This window comes from Pleurodeles waltl, chromosome 7 (genome assembly GCF_031143425.1).
Source record: "Pleurodeles waltl isolate 20211129_DDA chromosome 7, aPleWal1.hap1.20221129, whole genome shotgun sequence".
Lineage (NCBI taxonomy): Eukaryota > Metazoa > Chordata > Amphibia > Caudata > Salamandridae > Pleurodeles > Pleurodeles waltl.
Genome location: NC_090446.1, coordinates 390,468,002 through 390,489,700, shown reverse-complemented (window position 1 = coordinate 390,489,700; position 21,699 = coordinate 390,468,002). Strand labels below are relative to the sequence as shown.

Genomic DNA, 21,699 nt, shown 5'->3' with positions numbered 1-21,699 from the left:
TCAAGTTCAATGACTACATGACTGAAAATGCCCACTGCATGAAGACCAGCTGTCTAAAGTTGAACACCGACAGGGCTGAAATCATGATCTTCAGGAAGAGCACTCCACCATGGGACTCCATCTGGTGGCCAACCGAGCTAGGACTGACCCACCACCCACACCAACAATCTTGGTAACTTAATTGACAGCAAATTCAACATGCCTGCCTGGGTCAACGCCATCACTGCCTCATGCCTCCATACCCTGAAGATCCTGAGGAAGATTTTCAAATGACTTCCACTCAGCCTCTGGAAAGCCGACATTAACTGCCTTGTCACAATGAAGCTGGACTACAGAAACATTCTCTATGCCAGGATCAACAAAAACCTCAAAAGAAGGCTGCAGATAATTCAGAACTCAACAGCCAAAATCACTCAACCTCACAAGCTGTCTCATTTCACCTGTGTGACCTCCACTGGCTCCCCATATACAAACAAGCAGAAGTCAAGCTCCTCAGCCAACACTGTTGAAGCACTACATAACACTGGTCTAGCGTACCTCAGCAATCACATCTCCTGTCACAAATCTTCCAGACACCTCCATTCACCCTGTCTCCTACTTGCACTCATCCCCCACATACAGAAAACCAGTTGGGTGGTTGAGACTTCTGCATTACTCCTAAAGCGTAGAACGACCTGCTGCCAAACATAAGAGCCTCCTCCTCACTTCTTGAATTTCTCATAAAGCTGAAAACCTAGCTTTGCTTTTTGAATAGTCCTTCTAAGCCCTAGGTTTAGCTAGACCTGCTCATCACCAGGATACCCTCCCAGGTGATAATGTGCTCTATAAATCTGCATAACATTATAGTTGGGTTCCTTGTGTATGATTTCTGCCACAGCTCTAAATTGTCCATAAAAGCCCATCTCACATCCTATCAAGTTCATGTCTCTTATTTCTTTTAGTAAACTACATATAACAAAGAGTGGTTATGAATTATTGTATTGGGGTTTCCATTTCATGATGAAGAGTTCTCTCTGGGATTTGTAGCCCTCCCTCATCCACTTCTTATTGATCCTTGTTATGAGACATGCAACTGGAGAGACACTGCACATAAGGCTCTCAACTATTTAGACCTTGTAAGAAATTGGAAAATTATTTGAGGTGTGTGACTACCTGTCTCAAAGAATAATCACAACCCTTGACAGGGTGAACACTTCAAGTCACTAAACTAACCTGAGCTCAGTCCCCCAATATCTATGGCACAGAGAAGACAGGCTTAACTTTGGGCAATATGTAAAGTATTTATGTAGTACCAAACAGTAGTTAAAATGGCAAACAGTAAGAATCCCATCCCAAAACAGAAAAATAAAGTAACGTTTTAATACACAAAATTACAAATGTCCAATCAGAGGAGCAGGCAATGTGAATTTATGAACTTTTAAGTAGTAAGGATGCCAATAAAAATGAAAGTGCCAGTGATAGGCAATTGGCCGCGATAGATGAGGACCTATGTGCGATTTCAGGCCAACTGTGATGGAGCAGGGCTCAGATACACCAATCAGGTTCACCCTGATCAAAGATTTTACCTTGTGGCATTGTCTTTTAATTCCCAATCCACCACAAGAGGACACTTCTAAAGCCCCCAGTCCCCCTGGGGAGTCATATCCAGACTCACATAGTGTCAGGCAGAGGTCAACAGCAGGGTCCTATCCAGGTCTAGTTGGCACCTGTCAGCTATTTACTGCCAGGAAAAATGTATTTTGCAGCTTGTTGTTTGCTGTAGCCACATAGTGGGGTCAGCAAATTACCCTTGGAGTCCTCATTTATGCTGGGCCCACCTTCACGGGGGTGGGGGTAGATTTGCAGAGTGACTCCTGGACACATGCTAACCAATGGGGTAAAATTTCCTGAACAATATCAATTTTCATGTCATGGCATTTTCAAGATGGCAAAAGTCTTTGGCCAAACTAAACTTGGGCTGTGAGGGCTGGCGGTGTGCATTGGAGTGTACTGTGATAATCGTAGTGTCCTATTACATCTAAGAATAAAATCCAGTTTGAGATAGGTGCTGTACCTACAGCTCACCAGAGTCAAAAGTCTGGCAGGATATAAGCAGGGTCCTCCATAACCAGACTGTGGATATACAAGAATTGTTCTGGCATCCTCTTCTCTCCTTTTCAAATGTGACCCAGGTGCTAAATGTGGCCTAACAAACCTCTCTAACAGGATTTAATACTTTTGTGTAAAAAAGGATGCCCACAATCTCCACCATGCATATTCTGTGGAGTTCAGAGGAGTTGGTTCTTTCCTTCCCGATCAGCCTATTGTTTGCTCCTGACTTCACCATTCAATGGGATTTTTCAATAACTTTTTAAAAATAATGATTACATTATTTTTCTAGCTAGTCCAGTTTCAGAGATACAGATTATACTTTTAATCTGTAACCTTGTTTTCTACAATTTTCTACATGGGATAGCTTGGCCTGTCACAGTGAAAATAGCTTTCAGGGCCTTATCTTCATAGGTACTTGATAACATCAACCTTCCACATGTCTCACTTTGAAATACCATGGCTATATGACTGAACCATGCATGGTAGAACCATGAGTGGCTGAAAAACACAGTCAGAACCACAACCGGGTCTTTACCATGAATGCCTTTACAACAAATTTCATTGTAAATGCATGGCTAGTAAAGGTATGCATGGTAAACACATGCATGTGGTTAAGCCATACAACCCTCCCTCTTAATTTAAAAAAGTACCCCAATCCCCGAGTCCTAAACCCCGCCCTGAGTCCTAAAACTACCCCTGACCCCTAAAAACCTCCACCCCCAAACCAAAGCCTAAGCTCCTCCCCCCAAGCCCTAAAACAATGCCCCTGCCAAAAAGAAAGTACCCATCCCTCCCCCCAATACCCTGTGCCTTCTTAAAAAAAAAACCCACCCACCCTAAAACATTCTCCCAACCCAAAACAGTTCACCCCCCCCTACTAAAACCTGGCCCCAGGCTCTCCCCACCCTGAGACCTAAACCTTCCCCCACCCCTAAAAACTAAAGTACCTCAACCCCCACCTGCCCTGAGGCCTAAAACTGACCCTTTGTAAACCACCCTTGGCCCCCCAACTCCACCCTGCCCTAAAAGCTACCCCCCCAACCCTGAGTCCTAACACCAACCCCTTTAAAAAAAAAAGAAAATTACCCTCCTCCAAAGCTGGCCCTTCACCCCCTCTGACCCCTCCCTGATGTTAAAACAATCGCCCCCCCCCCCCCCGCCCCAGCCCCATTTACCAGGCTGCCACGTTTCTCTCCCTGCTGTGTGCCTGACCCACCCATACGCATGGTGCCTTAAGGCATAAGAGTGATTCAGGGAAAGCGTGCTTATGGTCTGCGCTGTTCCTGCTGCACAGTAAAGGCCGTTTCTCAAATACCATGCACCCTGCCTTTTTGGCAATTTGGCTTACATAGGGAAGCTGTACTAATCTTTTTAAGGGAGGTGTTTACCTCTCACAAGTGTTTATTTTGACAGGTAGCAGTGCATGTTTACACTGCAACAGTATGGCTAAAGAGGGAACCCCTGAATCTATGTTTGCTCTGCAAATTTAGTGGCTGGCGCCATAGGTGCTGCAACTACAAGAGGCATTTAACTTCCAGGCCTTTGGTGCACTTTTTGCCCTCCATACTTGGGACATACATGCATATTAAATTTGCCAATCATTACTATCCCAAATTGCACAGGTACTTGACTAACACTTACCAGGGGTAAAGTACCCAGAGTTCTAATGACAGCAAACCTATAGGGTCAGGTGAAAAAACCCAGGGTGACTGCACAAAAAAGTTGGTTTTCCTGCAGTGTCTATGCACTGAGCTCCTCTTGGGATGCCCACTAAAGGAATTATTTATAAGGCTCGATCCCTTGAAGCCACACCAATTTGTATGTATTACATTCTGGGGTATATTCTCCATGATCATCTCCTCTTATTATTGGAAACTCATTTCCATGCACTGCATCCTGGGCTTAAAGCATAGGCAGGAGTCCAAATAATTATCTGCTCACAGGCCAGCACGAAGCTCATCAGGATCACAGCTGTGTGCGCTTAGCAAGAATATAGTTCTTCACTTCCCAGAACCACCAGCCTCTTGCATTTTTCACTGCCCTCAGATCCTAAGTCCCCCCACTTTAGTTACTCCTTCCTTTTGTGGTATGGCCTCAGTTATTCCCCAACATTCACCTCAATGGTATTTCTCCTCTTTCATTATTTGTACTAAGCTGTCCATGCTGCCTATAAAGAGCTAGTCATTGGGAATTGGGTCTCAAGCTGGGATGGTAATGGCTCGGGGGCTGCGCGAAGAATACTTTCCTCTATACCCCAGGGACAGCTGCTAGCAGGAAACAGAAAAAGGTAAACTTTAGTGAATTCAAAACAGTTTGTGGCTGAGCAGGTACAGAGTGTGGAGACCTCAGTCTGTCTTGTACCCAACACTGTCACTTTATTACCCCTCCATGCACATTTTATATGTGCTACAAATACTCTTCATGGTAGATATTTTGGTAGTTTGAAACAGAATAACAAGTAGAGCCATTTCGATATAAGCCGATAGTGACTACCAGCTTTTTAGTAATAATAAAAGGGTGGGAGGAGAAGAGAGGAAGGATTGTGAGAGGACGCAGTATAAGGTAAGTGGGGTTGGGGCAGGGTGTGGGGGTTGTTTTTAGCAATGTGGGTGGATTTAGGGCATAGGGTGGGTGGGGGGGTTGGGGTAGTTTGTTTCCAGCAGGAGTGGGGAGGACGACAGGGTAGTTTATTTTTTAGGACTTTGGGTCAAGGTAGCTTACTTATTAGGGATGGGGAAGATTTTAGGTCTCAGGGCGGGTGGGGGTGTCACAGTAGTTTATTTTTTCGGGGCAGGTGTTGGGGGGTTTGGACCACACACACGAAGGCGGCACCGCACGCTGCAAAGCAGGCCCGATATAAATATTGAGATGTCAGTGCATCAATAAACTAAAGTGTACAGAACACTGTATACCACCAGAAAGAAACTAAACGATTGACATGTGAATATATAAGTAAGGGTAATGGTACTTAACTGGGCTGCACAGCAGCAAATAAAGAGGAGGAAATATGATGTCTCCAGCATTTCTGGGCTGAAGTCCATACTGATTGGGACATGTGACCTAGGGGAATAAAGATGTGTGTCTGGATAATGTAGATTTTTTACTGCAATGTTTTTGTTGGCTGCTGTGTTCGTGGCAGTAAAGATTGAGAAGCATAATCTGAGCCACCGGTCCTGACAGAATTGCCCGAGACCGAGTACTTCCTCCTCACCCTTCAGAGAAAGTGTGAGATTTTAGGTCTCAGGGCGGGTGGGGGTGTCATGGTAGTTTAGGTTTTTGGGGCAGGTGTGGGGAGGTTCGGATAGTTTTTTTTTTTTAGATAATGGCACATCGGGATCTGAACGGGAAAATCGCCAACCATGTCAAGAAAAATAGGGACCCATCGGGAGTCACTAATACTATTACTGCTGCCTGACTATGGACTTGAGAAAGGAACCTGGTAATCATTACGAATAAGGGGAAAAGCATAATGTAGACCCCTGACAAGTTTTTGGAGAACTGATGAGACAGGGCACAAAAAGGTCCATCTGACAAGGGCCCCACATCTGGTTGAGATGCCCGAAGATTGAGGAGTGAAGCATCCAATCGTTGCGGTCTCTCAAAAAACAAAAGTTCTAGTGGGCTAGGACCTTCCTCTGCTCCAAAATGCATTCCGCCATGACAGGCAACTGATGCTGAAGGCAATAATGCCAGAAGTCCTGCGCTATCCCTGCCAACAAATGAGATTTGATGCCTCCCAGCTTGTTGATGTATTGAACTGCGGAGATATTGTCCATTCGAAGAAGGATGCAGCAATTTGTCCTTTGTGGGGAAGACACTTGATAGCAGAAGATCCTGCTAACAGTTCTAAACAGTTGATATGGAGCTTCAGCTTCGTCCGAGTCCATCTGCCCCCCATTTCTGTGAGTCCACACCTTGCTCCCCAGCCCTATCTGGTCGCATCTGATTCTCCCACAATCCAAAGATGGCTCTGCCATTCCTTTCCTCCATTTGATCGAGCCACACAACAGTTCTGTTTTTGCTTCCCTCAACTGAAATCTGGGAGGCGGAGTCGAGCCTCTTCTGAAGATGCTGGATCTTCAGTCTCTGAAAGGCTCTGTAATGGAGTGGGCCAAGAAAAATAGCCTGAATAAATGAAACCAGATGGCGGCAATCCAAGCAACGGAACACAAGGATATAACCTAAATGGTCAAGACAACCCTCATCTCCTTCTTGATCAACCTGATCTTGTAAAGCGTAAGTTGAAGTTGTGCCTTGACAGAGTCCACTTGGTATCCCAGGAACTCTTAAACATTGGAATGATGTCAGAATTGACTTCTGGCTGTTGATGCCAAACCCCAGGCCCTGGAGAACCCGAATTACCCAAGAGAGGTGCATCAGAACTGTGTGTCTGTCTCAAACCATAACAATCAGATTGTCTAGGTAAACCATGCAACAAGCTCCCCAGGGTTGGAGGGCTTCCACAATCAGTCTCATGAGTTTGGTGAAACACCATGGAGCCGAGGACAACCCAAAACGAAGCACTTTGAATTTGTAATACTGACCTCTCCAAGTGAACTGGCGAAAACACCCATGTGCTGCGAAACTTGGAATGGTGAGGTAAATGTCCTTCAAATCGAGGTGCACCAGCCAGTCTCCTTCTCGAAGCAGGTCTCTGAGAAGATGGATGCCCTCCAACTTTAAATGATGATAAAGACCCAGGAGTCCTTTACTTCTGACCCCTCTTGCCCTTCTTGTCCACTAGGAAAAGTGTGCTGATGAAGCCCCACAAGTGTGAGGTACATTGGCAAATAACCTCCATGCAGAGGAGCCCGAGGAAGCGTCTGGCCCTGATGAAAAGGCCAGTGCGAAATACCTTTCTTAATGATGATTGAGCCTTCTCAAAGGCACTGAAGGTGGCAACGAACTTGCCAAATCCTTCACAAAGAGGGCGCCAAAGAGGAAACCATCCGCTATCAGTCCCACTTCAAAGCTAGCCAGATCATTGAGCTGAAGGTCTCTCCTGATCAAGATGGATCGTCTTAGCTCAGTAGAGATAGCACAATTTACGTTGTCCAGCTGACAGATAACCCTCTGGATCCAGCTGGCAAGGAAGTTAGGGTAAGTAGGCTCTGAGTTGTCTTTAGCTTTGTAGGGGAGCTCTAAAATCTTGGTAAGAGGCCCCATCAAGTCCAGTAGCTTATCCTGACAATTACATCAGGCTCTGTCCAACTCCTTTTTAGGATTGCAGGTGATTTTTTTCATAAAAGTGACCATGGCAGGGTTAATTTCTGTCGTGTCAGTCACCTTGCCGGGTAATGAAGGTTTTGGGCATTCGGCATGGTCTGGATCTCACTTTCTTTTCAAAGCCCTTCTTTGTTCGGGGTCTGAATAAAAGAGGCTACCTCAGTGGAAGGAGCCCAGTCAGATGAGTGAGGGTGGACAGTGTTGTCTGGGTCAAAATTCAGAAACTTGCTGAGATGGATGATCCAGCCAACATGATCTCTTACTTGGCAAAGGATTGTCGTCAGGGTGGGGGGGAGGCTGGGGTTGACATCCAAGCCAGAAATAACTGAGGTATCAATAGTTTGAAATACCAGATGTCCGAATGGTAAAACATAGGCATGATGGCCTACATACATGTTGACCAATTTCTGGAAGGCAACTGAGTGAGGTCTTTTCTTAGTTTTGCATTTGTCTTTGGTGGGAATGTAAGTAGGTTGTGCGGATTACTCCTGCTGCTGGGGATTGCGCTGGGCTTTGGGGATTGCCCTAGTCTTTGGGAAAAGTGTTGTAGGGCATGGGTCAACTCGAGGTTCACTGTCTGTTGGACACAGTTATCCAAGGCATCCACCAACCTATGCTCGAGTTCCATCTTCGAGAACTCTTACCCATCATTAAAGCCTTCATCATCAAAAAAGGCCTGCTTAATGGTCATAAGGCCGGGCTCACCAAAGCGGTGAGATCACAGGATATATATGCTGAATAACACCACTAAATCAGGCCCAGGGGAGTGGAGGGTGCTGACCTGAATTAATCTTTTCACAGGTCCATGTGCAAAGTGTCACAGAATTTTACAACCCTAACTAGACCATTGTTGGGGGCGTCGCGTGGGGAGCAAAGCCTGGAAACACACTCAGGCAAAGTGCTTGGCCCAGGATATTACTATCGAAGGGCTGCGCCTTGTAATGGTAATTCTCTCAATCACTGGCAGACTTTGTGCATGCGCACCAGCGCTGTTGAGCCAAGGAATGGATTGTGACGCTGAACACAGCACTCAAGAGCCCACTCCCACTCGACACAAGGCGTCAAAGTCGGGTGACTACAACGCAGCACTAGACCACCAAGGAAGGGACAAAAAAGAAGTGTGTAATGCTCAAAGCCCGATTAGTGCCCGATCGCTCAAGAAGGCGGCACCGCAGGCTGCGAAGCAGGCCCAATATAAATGGAGGGATGTCAGAGCATCAATAAATTAAAGTGTACAGAACACTCTATACCACCAGAAAGAAACTCAATGATGGACATGCGAACATACAAGTAAGGGTAATGGTACGTAACTCGGCTGCACAGCAGCAAAGAAAGAGGAGGAAATATAGTGTCTCCAGCATTTCTGGGGTGAAGTCCATACTGATTGGGACATGTGGCCTAGGGGAATAAAGATGTGTGTCTGGGTAATGTTGATTTTTACTTCAATGTTTTTGTTGGCTGCTGTGTTCATGGCAGTAAAGATTGAGAAGCATAATCTGAGAATTATTATAATCTGGTCCTGACAGAATTGCCTGAGACCAAGTACTTCCTCCTCACCCTTCAGAGAAAGTGTGAGGCTTATGGGAGGGTGTGGAACAATAACTCCTCCTCCCTGTACTGAAACACAGCTTTAGCTCTACAGAGAAAAACGGGGCAGGGCTACACTAAGAAGTATGTGTAGTGTTTGGGGCCCTAGGCTCTCATGCTACGAAATAAAGGTGACACCGACACAGTAGCATGGTTGTAAGAACTGGCCCTGGGCACGTGCGGCCAGTCCTTTTTATTGGCAGGGTCACCTGACTGGTGACGCCTCTGTTGGATGGGTGTGGGGTGTGAGTGTAAGGCCAACCCTCAGCCGAGTGGCTGGTGAAACACCAGAGCCTGTCCAACAGGACACTACAGAATGGACTGGAAGTTTTCCCTCCTTTTCCCCACTCTGTCGACTCGTGCAGAGGGACAGGCCCCACCTGTCTGACTCTAGAAGGTAAAAGCATGTGCCAAACAAATATTCTCTCTGGCCAACTGTGTAAACTTCTTGTCCTGCCTGATGGCAAAGCACCCTGAAGTGGGAAGGTGTATTGCTGACAAGACACCCCGACCCTTATTTCAAATTGTGTGGAATACAGTAGATTTGCTACACGTGGTAAATAATGATAACCCGGAATGATGTGTTACTGGGTAAAGTCATGACCTGCAGAATCATTTTTAAACATAGCGAATTCCACATCTTTTTACCTTTTGTCTGTCTATTGCCCCCCCCTTGCCCCCCCCCCTAAAAAAAAGTATAGATTTCATCAGGCTTGACCTGGAGAACTACAAGGGGAAACCTGGGAGGGTGTGTTCATTATGCAAACTGTAATCCCGATTAGTGCTGAACTTCTACATAAGGCCCTAAAGTATCTTGAAAGTGCACTAGCTTTTGGAGTGTTAGTCACCCAGTCGTTTTGTTAAGCATTCATCGTTACCATATGTCAGTGGTAATAAAACTGATGGGTTTTTTTCTAATTGTATGATTGTGCAGTTGCCACATTTTATCAGCCATACTGTCCTACTTTGCTTCCCATCTGGAATTGTGATCTCGTCTTTACTGCCACAATGAACACATTTTAACACAGTTTGACCGTTTTGACGAAGTACCAGTCTACTAGCAGTCGTTTTCAAATGGTGTAGAAATACTATATCATCAATGTTAATTTTGTCGTTAAATAAATGGTGTTATTTCCTACTGTACAACATAGTTGTCTGTGTGTGTTGAATTACAGTTTCTATTATGTAATGTCACAAATGAAAGAATCAGATAATCAAACCTTTTAAATTCCATAATGTTTTCTCCTTCAGCACATACATGAAAGTTAAGCAGTTTATTAAGGCAGATAAAGACAAGGTAAGGCAGACTTTCATTTTTTTGTGTTTTTCTTTTTATTAATTCTTTGGTGATAGTTGTTTTTTTCTATTAAAGATAAGTGCAGCGCCCTTTCTAGTACTTGTTTATAGTGCGGATACATGTGCCTTTTTCGCTAAAGATTATTCGTGGAACATATTTATGTGGTATCATATAGGTGAAAAATTGCCCAAAGACATGAGTGCTTACCATAAGAGACCACGAGTGAACTATTAAAAGCAAAAATAGTTATTTTTTGTAGAAGGAAATTGATGTCATTACCATCTAGTAGAAGGGCTCTAGATCAGCTCCTGGGAGCAGCAGCGCAATCTCCTTACTAGTCGAAAACCTTGATATGGCATTTCAGAAGGGCTTGGAAGAGAGGATGGACTGGCAGCACCATGCTGGATTTTGCTCAAGGATCAGCACCATACCGAGCAATTGTTCAGTCTATACTTAGCTTTAGCCTACATCTCTACTAAAAAGCCCTCTAATCGTATATTTGTATATTATTTTGGATCTGAAGCAATTATTTGCCTCCTTGAAAGGAGCGCCTAGTGGTCAGTGTTGTTTGCAGAAAAGGAGATGGACGCACTAGCATTCTGTCATATAAAGTATTTGAACCATAGTGATCCTTGGCCTATTAGCAGTAATTAAATGATTCATGTGCTGAAGTTGGTTAGATAGGATGCATGTGGTCACTCACTCTTAATTGATAATAAATGAATCTGCATACATTTAATATCTCTTGCTGTTGAGCCTCCTGCGGCAGAAGTCAAGCAGTACACTTTAGCCTTCTCTCGGCAGATTCTATCTATCTCGAACGGAAAGTTCCACTTAACTGTTGCTCCAATGCTTCCAATATCACTGTAGACAGAAGTGATGTGTTGAGGTCCGTGGTTAATTTGAGCTAGTATTTGTCAGGCTCGACTCATTTTAGAGAACCTAGACTCAGTAGTGGCTCCTCTGCTAGGGCGGAGGAGCGTCACCCCCTCTCTTCCCCCCCACCCCCCTGGCAAGAAGTAACCACTGCAAATCCTTTAACAAGGAAAGGATAATAAACCATGTTTATTATCCTTTCCTTATTAAAGGGCGGGTCATGTGGGGTGACGAGTAGTGAGGGGAATGCACTGTGCAATCCCCTCACTACACATGTATGTTTGGCCGGCCGTCTCGGGCCGGACAAACACACATGCGCAGTAGGCTCTCTCCAGCACGGCAACTCATTTGCTGGGCTAGAGAGAACCTGCACAGGCTCCCAGTCTGCCTGGAAGCGCCCTGGCTGGGTGCGCCAGGCCAATCCTGACGCTGCTCTGAGCAGAGTCAGAATTGGCCGCAGGGCAGGCTGGGAACCTGCAACGACAGAGGAGAGGAGCAGCACGCGGAGCAGAGGTAGGTTTTTTAAAATGTATTTTATTTTTATGTTTTTAATGTCTCCCATGCACCGGCCACCCCGTCCTCTGTGAACCCCATAAGCCGCAACTGCCTAGACCTAATTTCGGTGCTTCTATTTATACAATATTATTATTGCACTGTATGGTAATGTCTACTTTGATATTTCTAGACTGCTGCTCAAATCTAATCTAGTCAGGAATCAGTGGAGTGCTGTTCATAGCAATACAGAGTGTTGTAAGAGAAATTGGCTGAACAGAAGTGGCACACCAGGGATTGCTGTGAGAAGCTGCGTCAGTGGGTAGTGCAAATAAATCTCTGGCTCATCATGAAACGTATTTGTTTTTACTATTTATTTACAAATTGACCTCTGTTCGAGATTGACTATGCACTTTAAATAAAAAGAGCTGGTACCAGGTTGTCTTGGTTTTGTTGCTAATGTTTTCCTTTAAGGTGAGAGTGGTGTCTAGGGTGATTCTAAGTTACTTGGATCTGGGTGAAGTTTTGGGTTTGAATCTCTCTTGGTTCATATTGATGAGCCAGGTCTGAACTAGTTATTGCTAGTAATGAAAAAATTCCCAGCGATTGTAACAGAAAGCTTCAATTCTATTAAGGACACGGAGGCGAGGATTATGCTATTCCTTCTCCACTTTATTGAATTGCAGCCCATTAACAAGATCAACAATTAACTACTATTGCCATGAAACCTTGGGAATTAGATTAGAAAAATAAACATCCAATAGGAAGAAGGTTTCATAAAATAGCCAATCCACAAATAGAAGTCCAGCACATAGTCCATCCTCTGTTTCTCCTCATCCTCTTTTGTTGCCGGAGTCACGCCGTGCTTTGGTCTTGTCCATCTCGTTTGTCCTTCTCTGTTCCTATAAAGAGAGAATAATTTTAAAATAGAGAACTTGAAATTAAAAAAGGAGAGAACCATAGGAAGAAGAAAAAAGTGTTAAATCAATTAAAAAACATATGCATGAAGAAACGTCTCAAAAAACATTATGAATGATTAGTAAGGTATGGGGAGGGTTTTGCTGAATGTGAACAATAGCGCAGGATAATCTTCGCCTCTGTGTCCTTAATAGAATTGAAGCTTTCCGTTATGATAGCTAGGAAATTTTTCATTCTGTGTCAGGACCGGAGGTGACGATTATGCTGGTTCAAAGCTTGTCCACTACTTGATGAGCCATATCAAGAACTGGCTTGAAATAGAATCTCTTGATGTTGAGTGAACGCTTTAGAAGCCTTGGCTCCCTATAAAGAATGCGCATCAAAAAGAGAGAGAGAGATTCCAGCTTCCTGTATCACCCATCAAACCCAGCGAGCAAAGTGGGTGAGGATACCGCATTATGAGGTTTTCAAAGAGCAATGAAGAGCTGAAGCTCCCCTGGAAGTCAAATTTAGGAAGACATTTCCTTATATGCTTTGAGGCTTTGAACCACACAAATCTTTGGCAATTATTCTGCTTACTGTAAAGGATACTCCAGAAGGAGAGAAAAATGAGATATCCAGGGCACAGACATCCAAGACCCTTCTGCAGGAAATTAGGCAAAGAAGCATAGCTAACTTAGTTGAAAGTTTTCTGCACCATAACTGGTTAGGTTGCCAAGACAGAAATAACTGTAGCATTTGATTGCCATCCCAAAGAGATGAATAGCAATGTTCCAGAGGAAGGACAAGTTGGATTCCCTGAAGGAGGCAACATACAACAGATGTTCTCCTAAAGGAGAGCCATCCACCAGAGAGTGAGCAGCTGAAATAGCCGATATGAAAGTATTAATAGAACGATATGCTAGGCTTCCATAGCTAGGCTAGCTAAGAAATTAAGAACATGCATGTAGGAAAGTACCATCTTTCTTGGCATGTTACCCCATTTTTACCTGTATGTCAGTATGTTTTTGCCTGTCGCACTGGGATCCTGCTCGTCAGGACCCCAGTGTTCATAGTTTATGGCCTAGTGTGTGTGTATATGTATAGTGCTTAACTGTATCACTGAGGCTCTGCTAACCAGAACCTCAGTGCTTATGCTCTGTCTGCTTTTAAATTTGTCACTATAGGCTAGTGACTTCATTTACCAATTTCATTTGGCACACTGGGCTCCCTTATAAGTCCCTAGTATATGGTACCTAGTTACCCAGGGCATTGGGGTTCCAGGAGATCCTTATGGGCTGCAGCATTTCTTTTGCCATCCATAAAAAGCTCAGACGAACCCTTTCACAGGACTGCCATTGCAGCCTGCATGAAATAGTGTATACATTATTTCACAGCCATTTTCACTGCACTTCCGTAACTTATAAGTCACCTATATGTCTAACCTTCATTTAATGATGGCTAGGCGCAAAGTTATTAAGTGTGAGGGCACACTTGCACTAGCAAAGGTGCCCCCACATAGTTCAGGGCCAATTCCCGGGACTTTGTGAGTGCGGGGACACCATTACACGTGTGCACTACATATAGGTCAATACCTATATGTAGCTTCACAATAGTAACTCCGAATATGGCCATCTAATGTGTCAAAGGTCATGGAATTGTCGCCCCATTCCAAATATGGTATTGGGGAGCCAATTCCATGCATCCAGGGGGCTCCACCATGGACCCCCAGTACTGCCAAACCAACTCTCTGAGGCTTGCAATGCAGCTACAGCTGCTGCCACCTCACAGACAGGGTTCTGCCCTCCTGGGTTCTGAGCAGCTAAGTCACAGGAAGGCAGAAGAAAGCATTTCAATTGGGAGCAGGGTATTACACCCTCTCCCTTTGGAAATAGGTGTTACAGGCTGGGGAGGGGTAGCCTCCCCCAGCCTCTGCAAATGCTTTGAAGGGCACAGATGGTGCCCTCCTTGCATAAGCCAGTTTACTCCGGTTCAGGAACCCCCAGTCCCTGCTCTGTCGTGAAACTGGACAAAGGAAAGGGAGGTGACCACTCCCCTGTCTATCACCACCCCAGGGGTGGTGCCCAGAGCTCCTCCAGTGTGTCCCAGACTTCGGCCATCTTGTTTTCCAACTCTGGAGGCCTCTGAGTGGCCAGTGCCAGCAGGTGACATCAGAGGCCCCTCCTGGTAGGTCCATACCTGATAAGGTAGCCAATCCCCCTCTTAGGGCTATTTAGGGTCTCTCCTGTGGTTTCCCTTCAGATTCTACTTGGAAGTTTCCAGCAGGAATCCTCTGCAGCTGCTACTTCATCCCCTGACCTCTGATCAACCGTAGACTGCTCTAGGAACCGCGGTAACAGCAACAAAGTATCCAGAAGGGCTACCTTTCCTCTGCAACTTCAGCTCATGCCAGCAACTGCAACAGTTTCCACAGTGTGCGCGCTCTGGGGACTCCCTGTCTTCACCCTGTACAAGAAGGACCGAAGAAATCTCCCGTGGAGTGACGGAGTCACTCCCCTGCTCAAACAGGCACCTTCTAAGTTGATGACCGGTTCTCTTGGACTCCTCTCCTGGTGATGAGCCTGCTCCTTGGAACACAGAGGGTGAACCGCATCAACAGAGACTGTCCTGAGGTCCTGCTGTCCCAATTTGGAGGAGGTAAGACCTTGCCTTCCCGAACAATACAGTACCCCTATGCACTGTGTCTTCTTCACCTCCTGAGGCCTATGTGCACTATTTGCAAAATTCCTTCCTGTAAAGCCTGGCCCAGGTCCCCAGCACTCTATCCTGCGATGCTCAACTCGCTGAGTTGACCTCTGGCGGCATGGGGCCCTCCTTTGTAGTGCTGCACCAACCTCATTTTGCACCTCCTTTGTCCCCGTGTCCTGGGACTCCTGTGGGTGCTGTCTGATTTTCTGAGGGCTCTCTGAAGTGCTGAGAGCCCCCTCTTCCTCCTCACACAGAGTTGAGGCCCCCAGGTCCCTCCTAGGTCCAGACAGCGCCACTTTGATGCGCAACGCGACTTTGCCAGAACCAAGGCTTGTTGGAGGAATCCAGCGCCAAAACTCGCCTGCATCCAACTTCTCTTCGTGGGACATCCAGAACATCACGCAGGAACCCGCTGATATCTTCCTTGGGTACATTTCTGCAGTCTTTGTCCAACCGGGGACTTTTCTTTTGCACCCTCTTCTCGGTTAGCAGGGGCTCCTGTCCTTCCTGAAACTTCTTTCGACTTCTGGACTTGGTCTCCTTCCTTTGCAGGTCTTCAGGTCCAGGAATCCACCATTTGTTGTTTGCAGTCTTGCTTGGTTCTTGCAATAACTCTAATCACGACTTGTAGTGTGTCCTAAGGAAACTTGAAGTACTTAACTCTTGCTTTTCTGGGCTCTGGGGTGGGGGATACCTTACTTACCTTTACTGTATTCTTACTCTCCCAGCGATTCTCTACACACTACACTTGTCTAGGGGGGAATTTGTGATTCACATTCCACTTTCCTAGTATATGGATTGTGTTGCCCCTAGTTCTATTTTCTCCCACTGCATTCTATAGCATTTCCTATTGTTTGCACTAACCTATGTCTAATTACTTACCTTATTTTGGTGTCTAGTGTATATATTGTGTATAATACTTACATCCAGAAGGAGCATTGCCTCTAAGATATTTTTGGCCTTGTGTTACCCAAATAAACTACCTTTATTTTTGGTAACACTGAGCATTGTCTTTACTTGTGTTTTAGTACTGTGTAATTATAAGTGGTATTGCAGGAGCTTTGCATGTCTCCTAGTTCAGCCTAAGCTGCTCTCCTATAGCTACCTCTATCAGCCTAAGCTGCTAGAATACTACTACATTTCTCTAATAAGGGATAACTGGACCTGGTGTAAGGTGTAAGTACCCAAGGTACCCACTACAAACCAGGCCAGCCTCCTACAATGCACTACATCAGCATCCACAGGATCGAGACCCCGTCGCAAAGACTAACGGGACCATGCAGATATGTATTGCTTGGAGGTACCTGGAGCCCATGCTTTGGATAAAAGTTATTCAATTTGTTGGAAAAGGCCTGGGACCAACCACCAACCCCTGAAATTCGCCATGCCATCAGCGAGATAGATCCATCTAGAACCAGCTGATGTGTCATATGGTCCGTGTTGAGGAGAAGAGAGGGAAACGGGGGGAGTCGGTTCGGAGAATCCCAAGAAAGTTCCAGAGGAACTGGAAGCCAAACTTGAGAGTCCTAAATGGGTGTAATTAGGACCAAACTGGCTTGCTGGCATCGAACTTGAGTGGATGTTCGAGTGATCATCCCAAAAGGAGGAAAGGTGTAACTGCTCTCCTGACTTCAGTCTTCGAAAAAAAGGCGTCCATGGTCCCACCAGGGGATCTGGTCTCCAAGTTAAAAATCTGAGAAGTTGGTGATCCAACCTGGCTACAAAAGAATCATTGAGAAAGGTCTCCACATGTTCTGGAGATGAGAATAAAAATATCTGGATGAAGTTTCCACAGACTGGAAACTCAGAAGTTTCTGGAATGGAAATCCACAATTTGGTTCTCCTGAGCAGGCCGCTATTGGGCTGTGACCGAAATTTGGTATTCTAGACAACATTGCCAAAAAACGGTTGCAAGATCGAACAGGTTCCTGGATCGGATGCCTCCCAGGTGATTGATATAGTGCACCGCTGATATGTTGTTCATTTTCAAAAGAATACACATCTGAATTGAGTCCTTGGTCTAGCACTTGACTGCAAAAGAGCCAGATAAATGTTCCAGACAGTTTATGTGTAACTTTTGCTCCTTCGGAGACCACAATCCTCCAGTGGAAAAATCTCCACACCTGGAGCCCCAACCTAATCTGCTGGCGTCTGAGTCTATAAGGTCTGGGGCAGAGCCAAAGATTGCTCTTCCTTTCCAGGCTTCCATTTGTGAAAGCCACAAAGCAATCTCTTCCTGTGATTCCTCCAATAGGAGCACTGTTTGGGGGTACGTCAGACCTCTGCAAAGATGTGAGACCTTTAGATACTGTAAAGCTCAATAATGGAGATGTCCAGGGAAGATGGCCTGGTTGGAAGAAGAGAGGTTCCCACCAGACGAGCCATCTGCTGGAGATAATAAGGAACCCGTAGACTTGGCATCCTGAGCCATATCTAAGATTTTCGTTAGCGGCCTCAGGATATCCAGGAGCTTGTCGTGGCATGCTTGCCAGGATCTGTCTATTCCCTTTTTTGGTTCTTTATTACATTTTTGGGGAAAAGTAGACATTGTAGGGTCCAACTTGGGTGTAAGCACAGCCTTGTCCGCTAAATAAGAATGGGGATATTCGGCTCTGAGGCAATTACGGGATTCTTTCTCCAGTGGTTTCCGGATGCGTCCCGCCACATAATTTGTGACTTTGTCAGACGGGTCCCATTCGGAGGACCGAGGATGAACAATTTCATCAGGATCCAGCATATCAGAAACGTCTGGCACCGAATCTGGAGGAGGAGGTTGGGAATAAGGGAGCCAAGGTCTGGAGGGACCATCGTTGTCATAAGGATCATAGAAAGAGTCAGAATGCTGTGGTTTAGGGAATGAAAGGGGTGTCTGATAATAGACAAAAGGGGTCTAAGGAAAAAGAGGGCTCTGGGTGGATCAAGAAAGAGAGTTTGACACGTTAAAAGACATTGTGATCAATTCCTGCTTCACTCTGACACTTTGCTGGATTTGCTCCATTTGCTGGAGATTGAGGATCTTTTGGAGGTAAAGGAGGGGCAGAAGGAATCGGCGTAGAAGATGTCAACCTGGTGCTTTCACACACAATTTGTTGTGACAGTCTTTCTTCAAGGGGATCAATGGACTCAGAGTCCGCTCTATAAATAGATGCATCAACAGCCTCATAGAACTCCTCTATCTCATGAATTTCCATTAAGGCAAACAATAATGTTCAACTGGTTATTTAGAGGAGGCAGGGTACTACTAATGGTAATATTATACAAGTTAATAGGAAGATATCCTCTATGATATTAAATAAGCAAGGCTGTTATAATAAAAAGGGGCTGGGCGTCAGCCTAATTAAATATGTGGGTGAAGCCGCACTGTTGTAGGGTCTCAGCCTGGGACACAAACACCCCTGTTGCAAGGAAAAATGTGTAGAAATAAAACTGGGTTTCCTCCTGGGAGCATGTCCCACAATAGCAGCAATCTGCTAAATTACAGATCCTTGTATGGCGCGACAAGAATATCACTTAGTTATGAGGAAAAATAACTAAATACCGACCCACATTACTATTCAAGGCGTCTGAGGCGTTAAATTATGTTCAAAGTGGTATATTACAGACCCTTCCAGGCATTAGGCGTCACTCTCCAGGCACAGAAACTCCAGTGAAGACTGACGCACAGCTTTGCTCCCTTTATGAGGTAAAGAACAAAGCTGTGCGTCCTGTCAGAAAATTACGTTCCAAACGCCTCCTGGCAGCCTTATGAAAACATTTCAGCAGTCGCACCAGAACCAAAATAAACCACAAAGAAGCAGGATTGCCTCCGCAGCTAAAACCTAAAAGTAAAACACATATTAAGGCATAACAATTATGAGGCCATAATAAACATTTAAACACAATGATAAAAATAGTATAATGATAGGTACACGAATTGTGAGTAAAAGAGAGTGAACTTATTTCGGCTGTGAGGAGCAAAGAAAGAGGATGAAGTGAAACAGGATGGATTATGTGCTGGACTACTGTTTGTGGACTGGCTATTTTATTCCACCTTCTTCCTAGTGGGTGTTTCTTTTTCTAATTAATTCCCAAGGTTTCATGGGAATAGTAGTTTATTGTTGATCTTGTTAATCGGCTGCTAGTCAGAAAAGTGGAGAAAAAATAGCATAATTCTCACCTCCAGTCCTGCCATAGAATTGCTTTATGTTCTTAGCAAATAGCAGGAATTCTGTTTTGGTGGGGGTAAGTTTCAAGTTGGTGTTAGACATCTAGATCTGGATGAGTTGAAGGCAGTGTTACAGGCGTTGGAGGGCTGTGTGTCATTAGTGCTTTGGGTTATTTTGGTATTATCTGTGAGGAGAGCACTATGGGGATCCATTTATGGGCTGAAGATAGTTGACTAGGACAGTATGGAACCTTGGAGAACTGTGCATATAATCTGGATCTTGTGGGACATAGTGGCTCCCATATAAATGAATTGGTGTTAATTTGAGAGGTAGGAGCAGAGCCAGTGAAGGGCATTTCCAGTGAATCCCATTGAAGATTCCAGGGTTCGGTGTCGAAGGCAGCTGAAGCTGAACGGTCCAGTAGTATCAGGAGTCAAAGTTCATTTTTATCTGTAGTCAAGAGGTCATCTATGATTTGTAAGGTAGCTGTCACCATAGTGCAAGACGTTCTGAAGCTGAACTGATCTTACAAGAGATGATTGACACTGATGTGATCTTGTTGTGCATACACTGCTTTTTTCAGTTATCTTACCGATGAAGGGTAGGTAATAGAAGACACCTTGAGTTACAGAGGTAGTGACGATGGTGAGTAGTGGTAAGGGAATTTCTCCAGAGAGGGCTTTGTTGAAGGATGAGGATATGACATCATTGTTATAAGTGGTGGTGTCCTTGAGAGAGTTAAGGGTGTTGGTGAGATCTTAAGGGGCTTTAAGAGACAGAGGTCTGAAGGATGACCATTGTATGATGCACACAGGGGAGTGGGTGTCAGAGGAGAAGCATGTTTGACGTTGATTTGCAATTGTATCTTCTTTAACATTCACCTGTACTGTTCTCCTGCCTGAGAGTTGATGATTTACAGAGCAATATGGTCAATAGCTCAGTTTACATGTTCGGTAGAATCAACTGACGTGTGGTTGAATTAATAATATGTGACATGAACAATGCCTTACATTTTTGCTTTTTGAATGTTCTATGTTTGTAGCATACTTTATGCTTACATTCAATTTCGTTGCATTCAGAAATCCTTGTCCAATTTATGACTTACAAGGAATAGTATTATTTGTGTAATATGTTGATATTGTCATTGTTGTAATGGCCATGTCAGAAATAAACATGATGATGTTTACAGTTTTCACACATAACTGAGATACATTTCAACATCTCTAATGTAGAGTGAGAAAAAGCGTACACCTTGTATTATATTTGAAACACACTCTGAAACTGATCTAGTGACATCTGATAGAGACTTCTAGTTGCAGATTCCTTATCTTAGAATTTCCCCAAGGTGTCAGACTGGATCAGGAGAATTTTCTTCAAGCAGCACCTTTGTGTGCCATCAGGTGTGCGTCGTGGTCACCTTGATGACATTGCAATTGTATATAGCTGCCAGCCTGGCACGCTGACGTCAGTTCTTTTCTTTCCGCACCAGCCTATGTGCAGATCCTGAGCGAGCTACCCGTAGTCGTTTTTTGACTGACTTCAACAGTTTTGTTGACTTCTTGACACTTTTTTGGTGAGTTAAGGATGTCACGGAACACTGGTTTTAAGCCATGTGACTCCTGTAACCGAATGATGTCGGTGACTGATCCGCACCTCGTGTATTTCTGGTGCCTGGATCGTGACCACAACCCGAAGTCATGCTCCAAAGGACGGGCCATGAACCCGAAGGCTTTATGGGAGTGGTCCCTAAAGTTCATGGTGGCCCAGCGCTTGACTCCGCGTTTGCTCCCGGTTTCAGTTAAGAAGGAGGTCACAAGAGCGCTCACGGAGCCATCACCACTCTTCTTCGTCCCATTTGAAGTTCTCCAGACATTCGGGTAACAAGGAGAAGTTGAAGAAGATCAAACGTTCTTCGACCTCATCCGATGCTCGGATGATGCGACGCGGGAAGAGCGTTGACTTTCCAGGCCTCAGTCTTCAGAGCCTGTTTCTGGGCCAACGCCGCCCCTTCCCGAGTTTCCTTGAGCCAGAGCGAACTCTGCCCAACTTAAGGAATTCTGTGATGCCATGTGCCTCATATTTGCAAAGAACTACCCTCCTGCGATGCCCGCTGCCCCAGTGGGCTCGGAGGGGGCTCCCTCGGGTTCCACACTGGCGACTTCGACCCTGGCTCTGGAGGGCTCTTCAGGATCCATTGTCAGATCCATGCCAGTCATGCCAATGTGACCACCCACAGCTCCGGCAAAGACGTCAACGCTTCCGACGTCGGTCAGGCCCACGATCAACATCAAGCCCATATCCGACGCAGATTCCATCTTCAACGGGGCCAACATTCCCCAGGTTGGATCCTGACCCTTATTGTTATGGGTACGGATACGG

General features: G+C 45.2%; 1 protein-coding gene across 5 annotated transcripts in view; it reads left to right on the top strand.

Annotated features, from left to right (window-relative positions):
- LOC138304103 (CMP-N-acetylneuraminate-beta-galactosamide-alpha-2,3-sialyltransferase 2-like) overlaps positions 1-21,699 on the top strand; it is a 379,283-nt gene that overhangs the window by 308,732 nt on the left and 48,852 nt on the right. For all 5 annotated transcript variants that reach the window (XM_069243850.1, XM_069243849.1, XM_069243846.1 and 2 more), the window contains one exon: positions 10,156-10,201. In XM_069243850.1, coding sequence (XP_069099951.1) covers positions 10,156-10,201 — 46 coding nt within the window. The remainder of the gene's footprint in view (positions 1-10,155; positions 10,202-21,699) is intronic.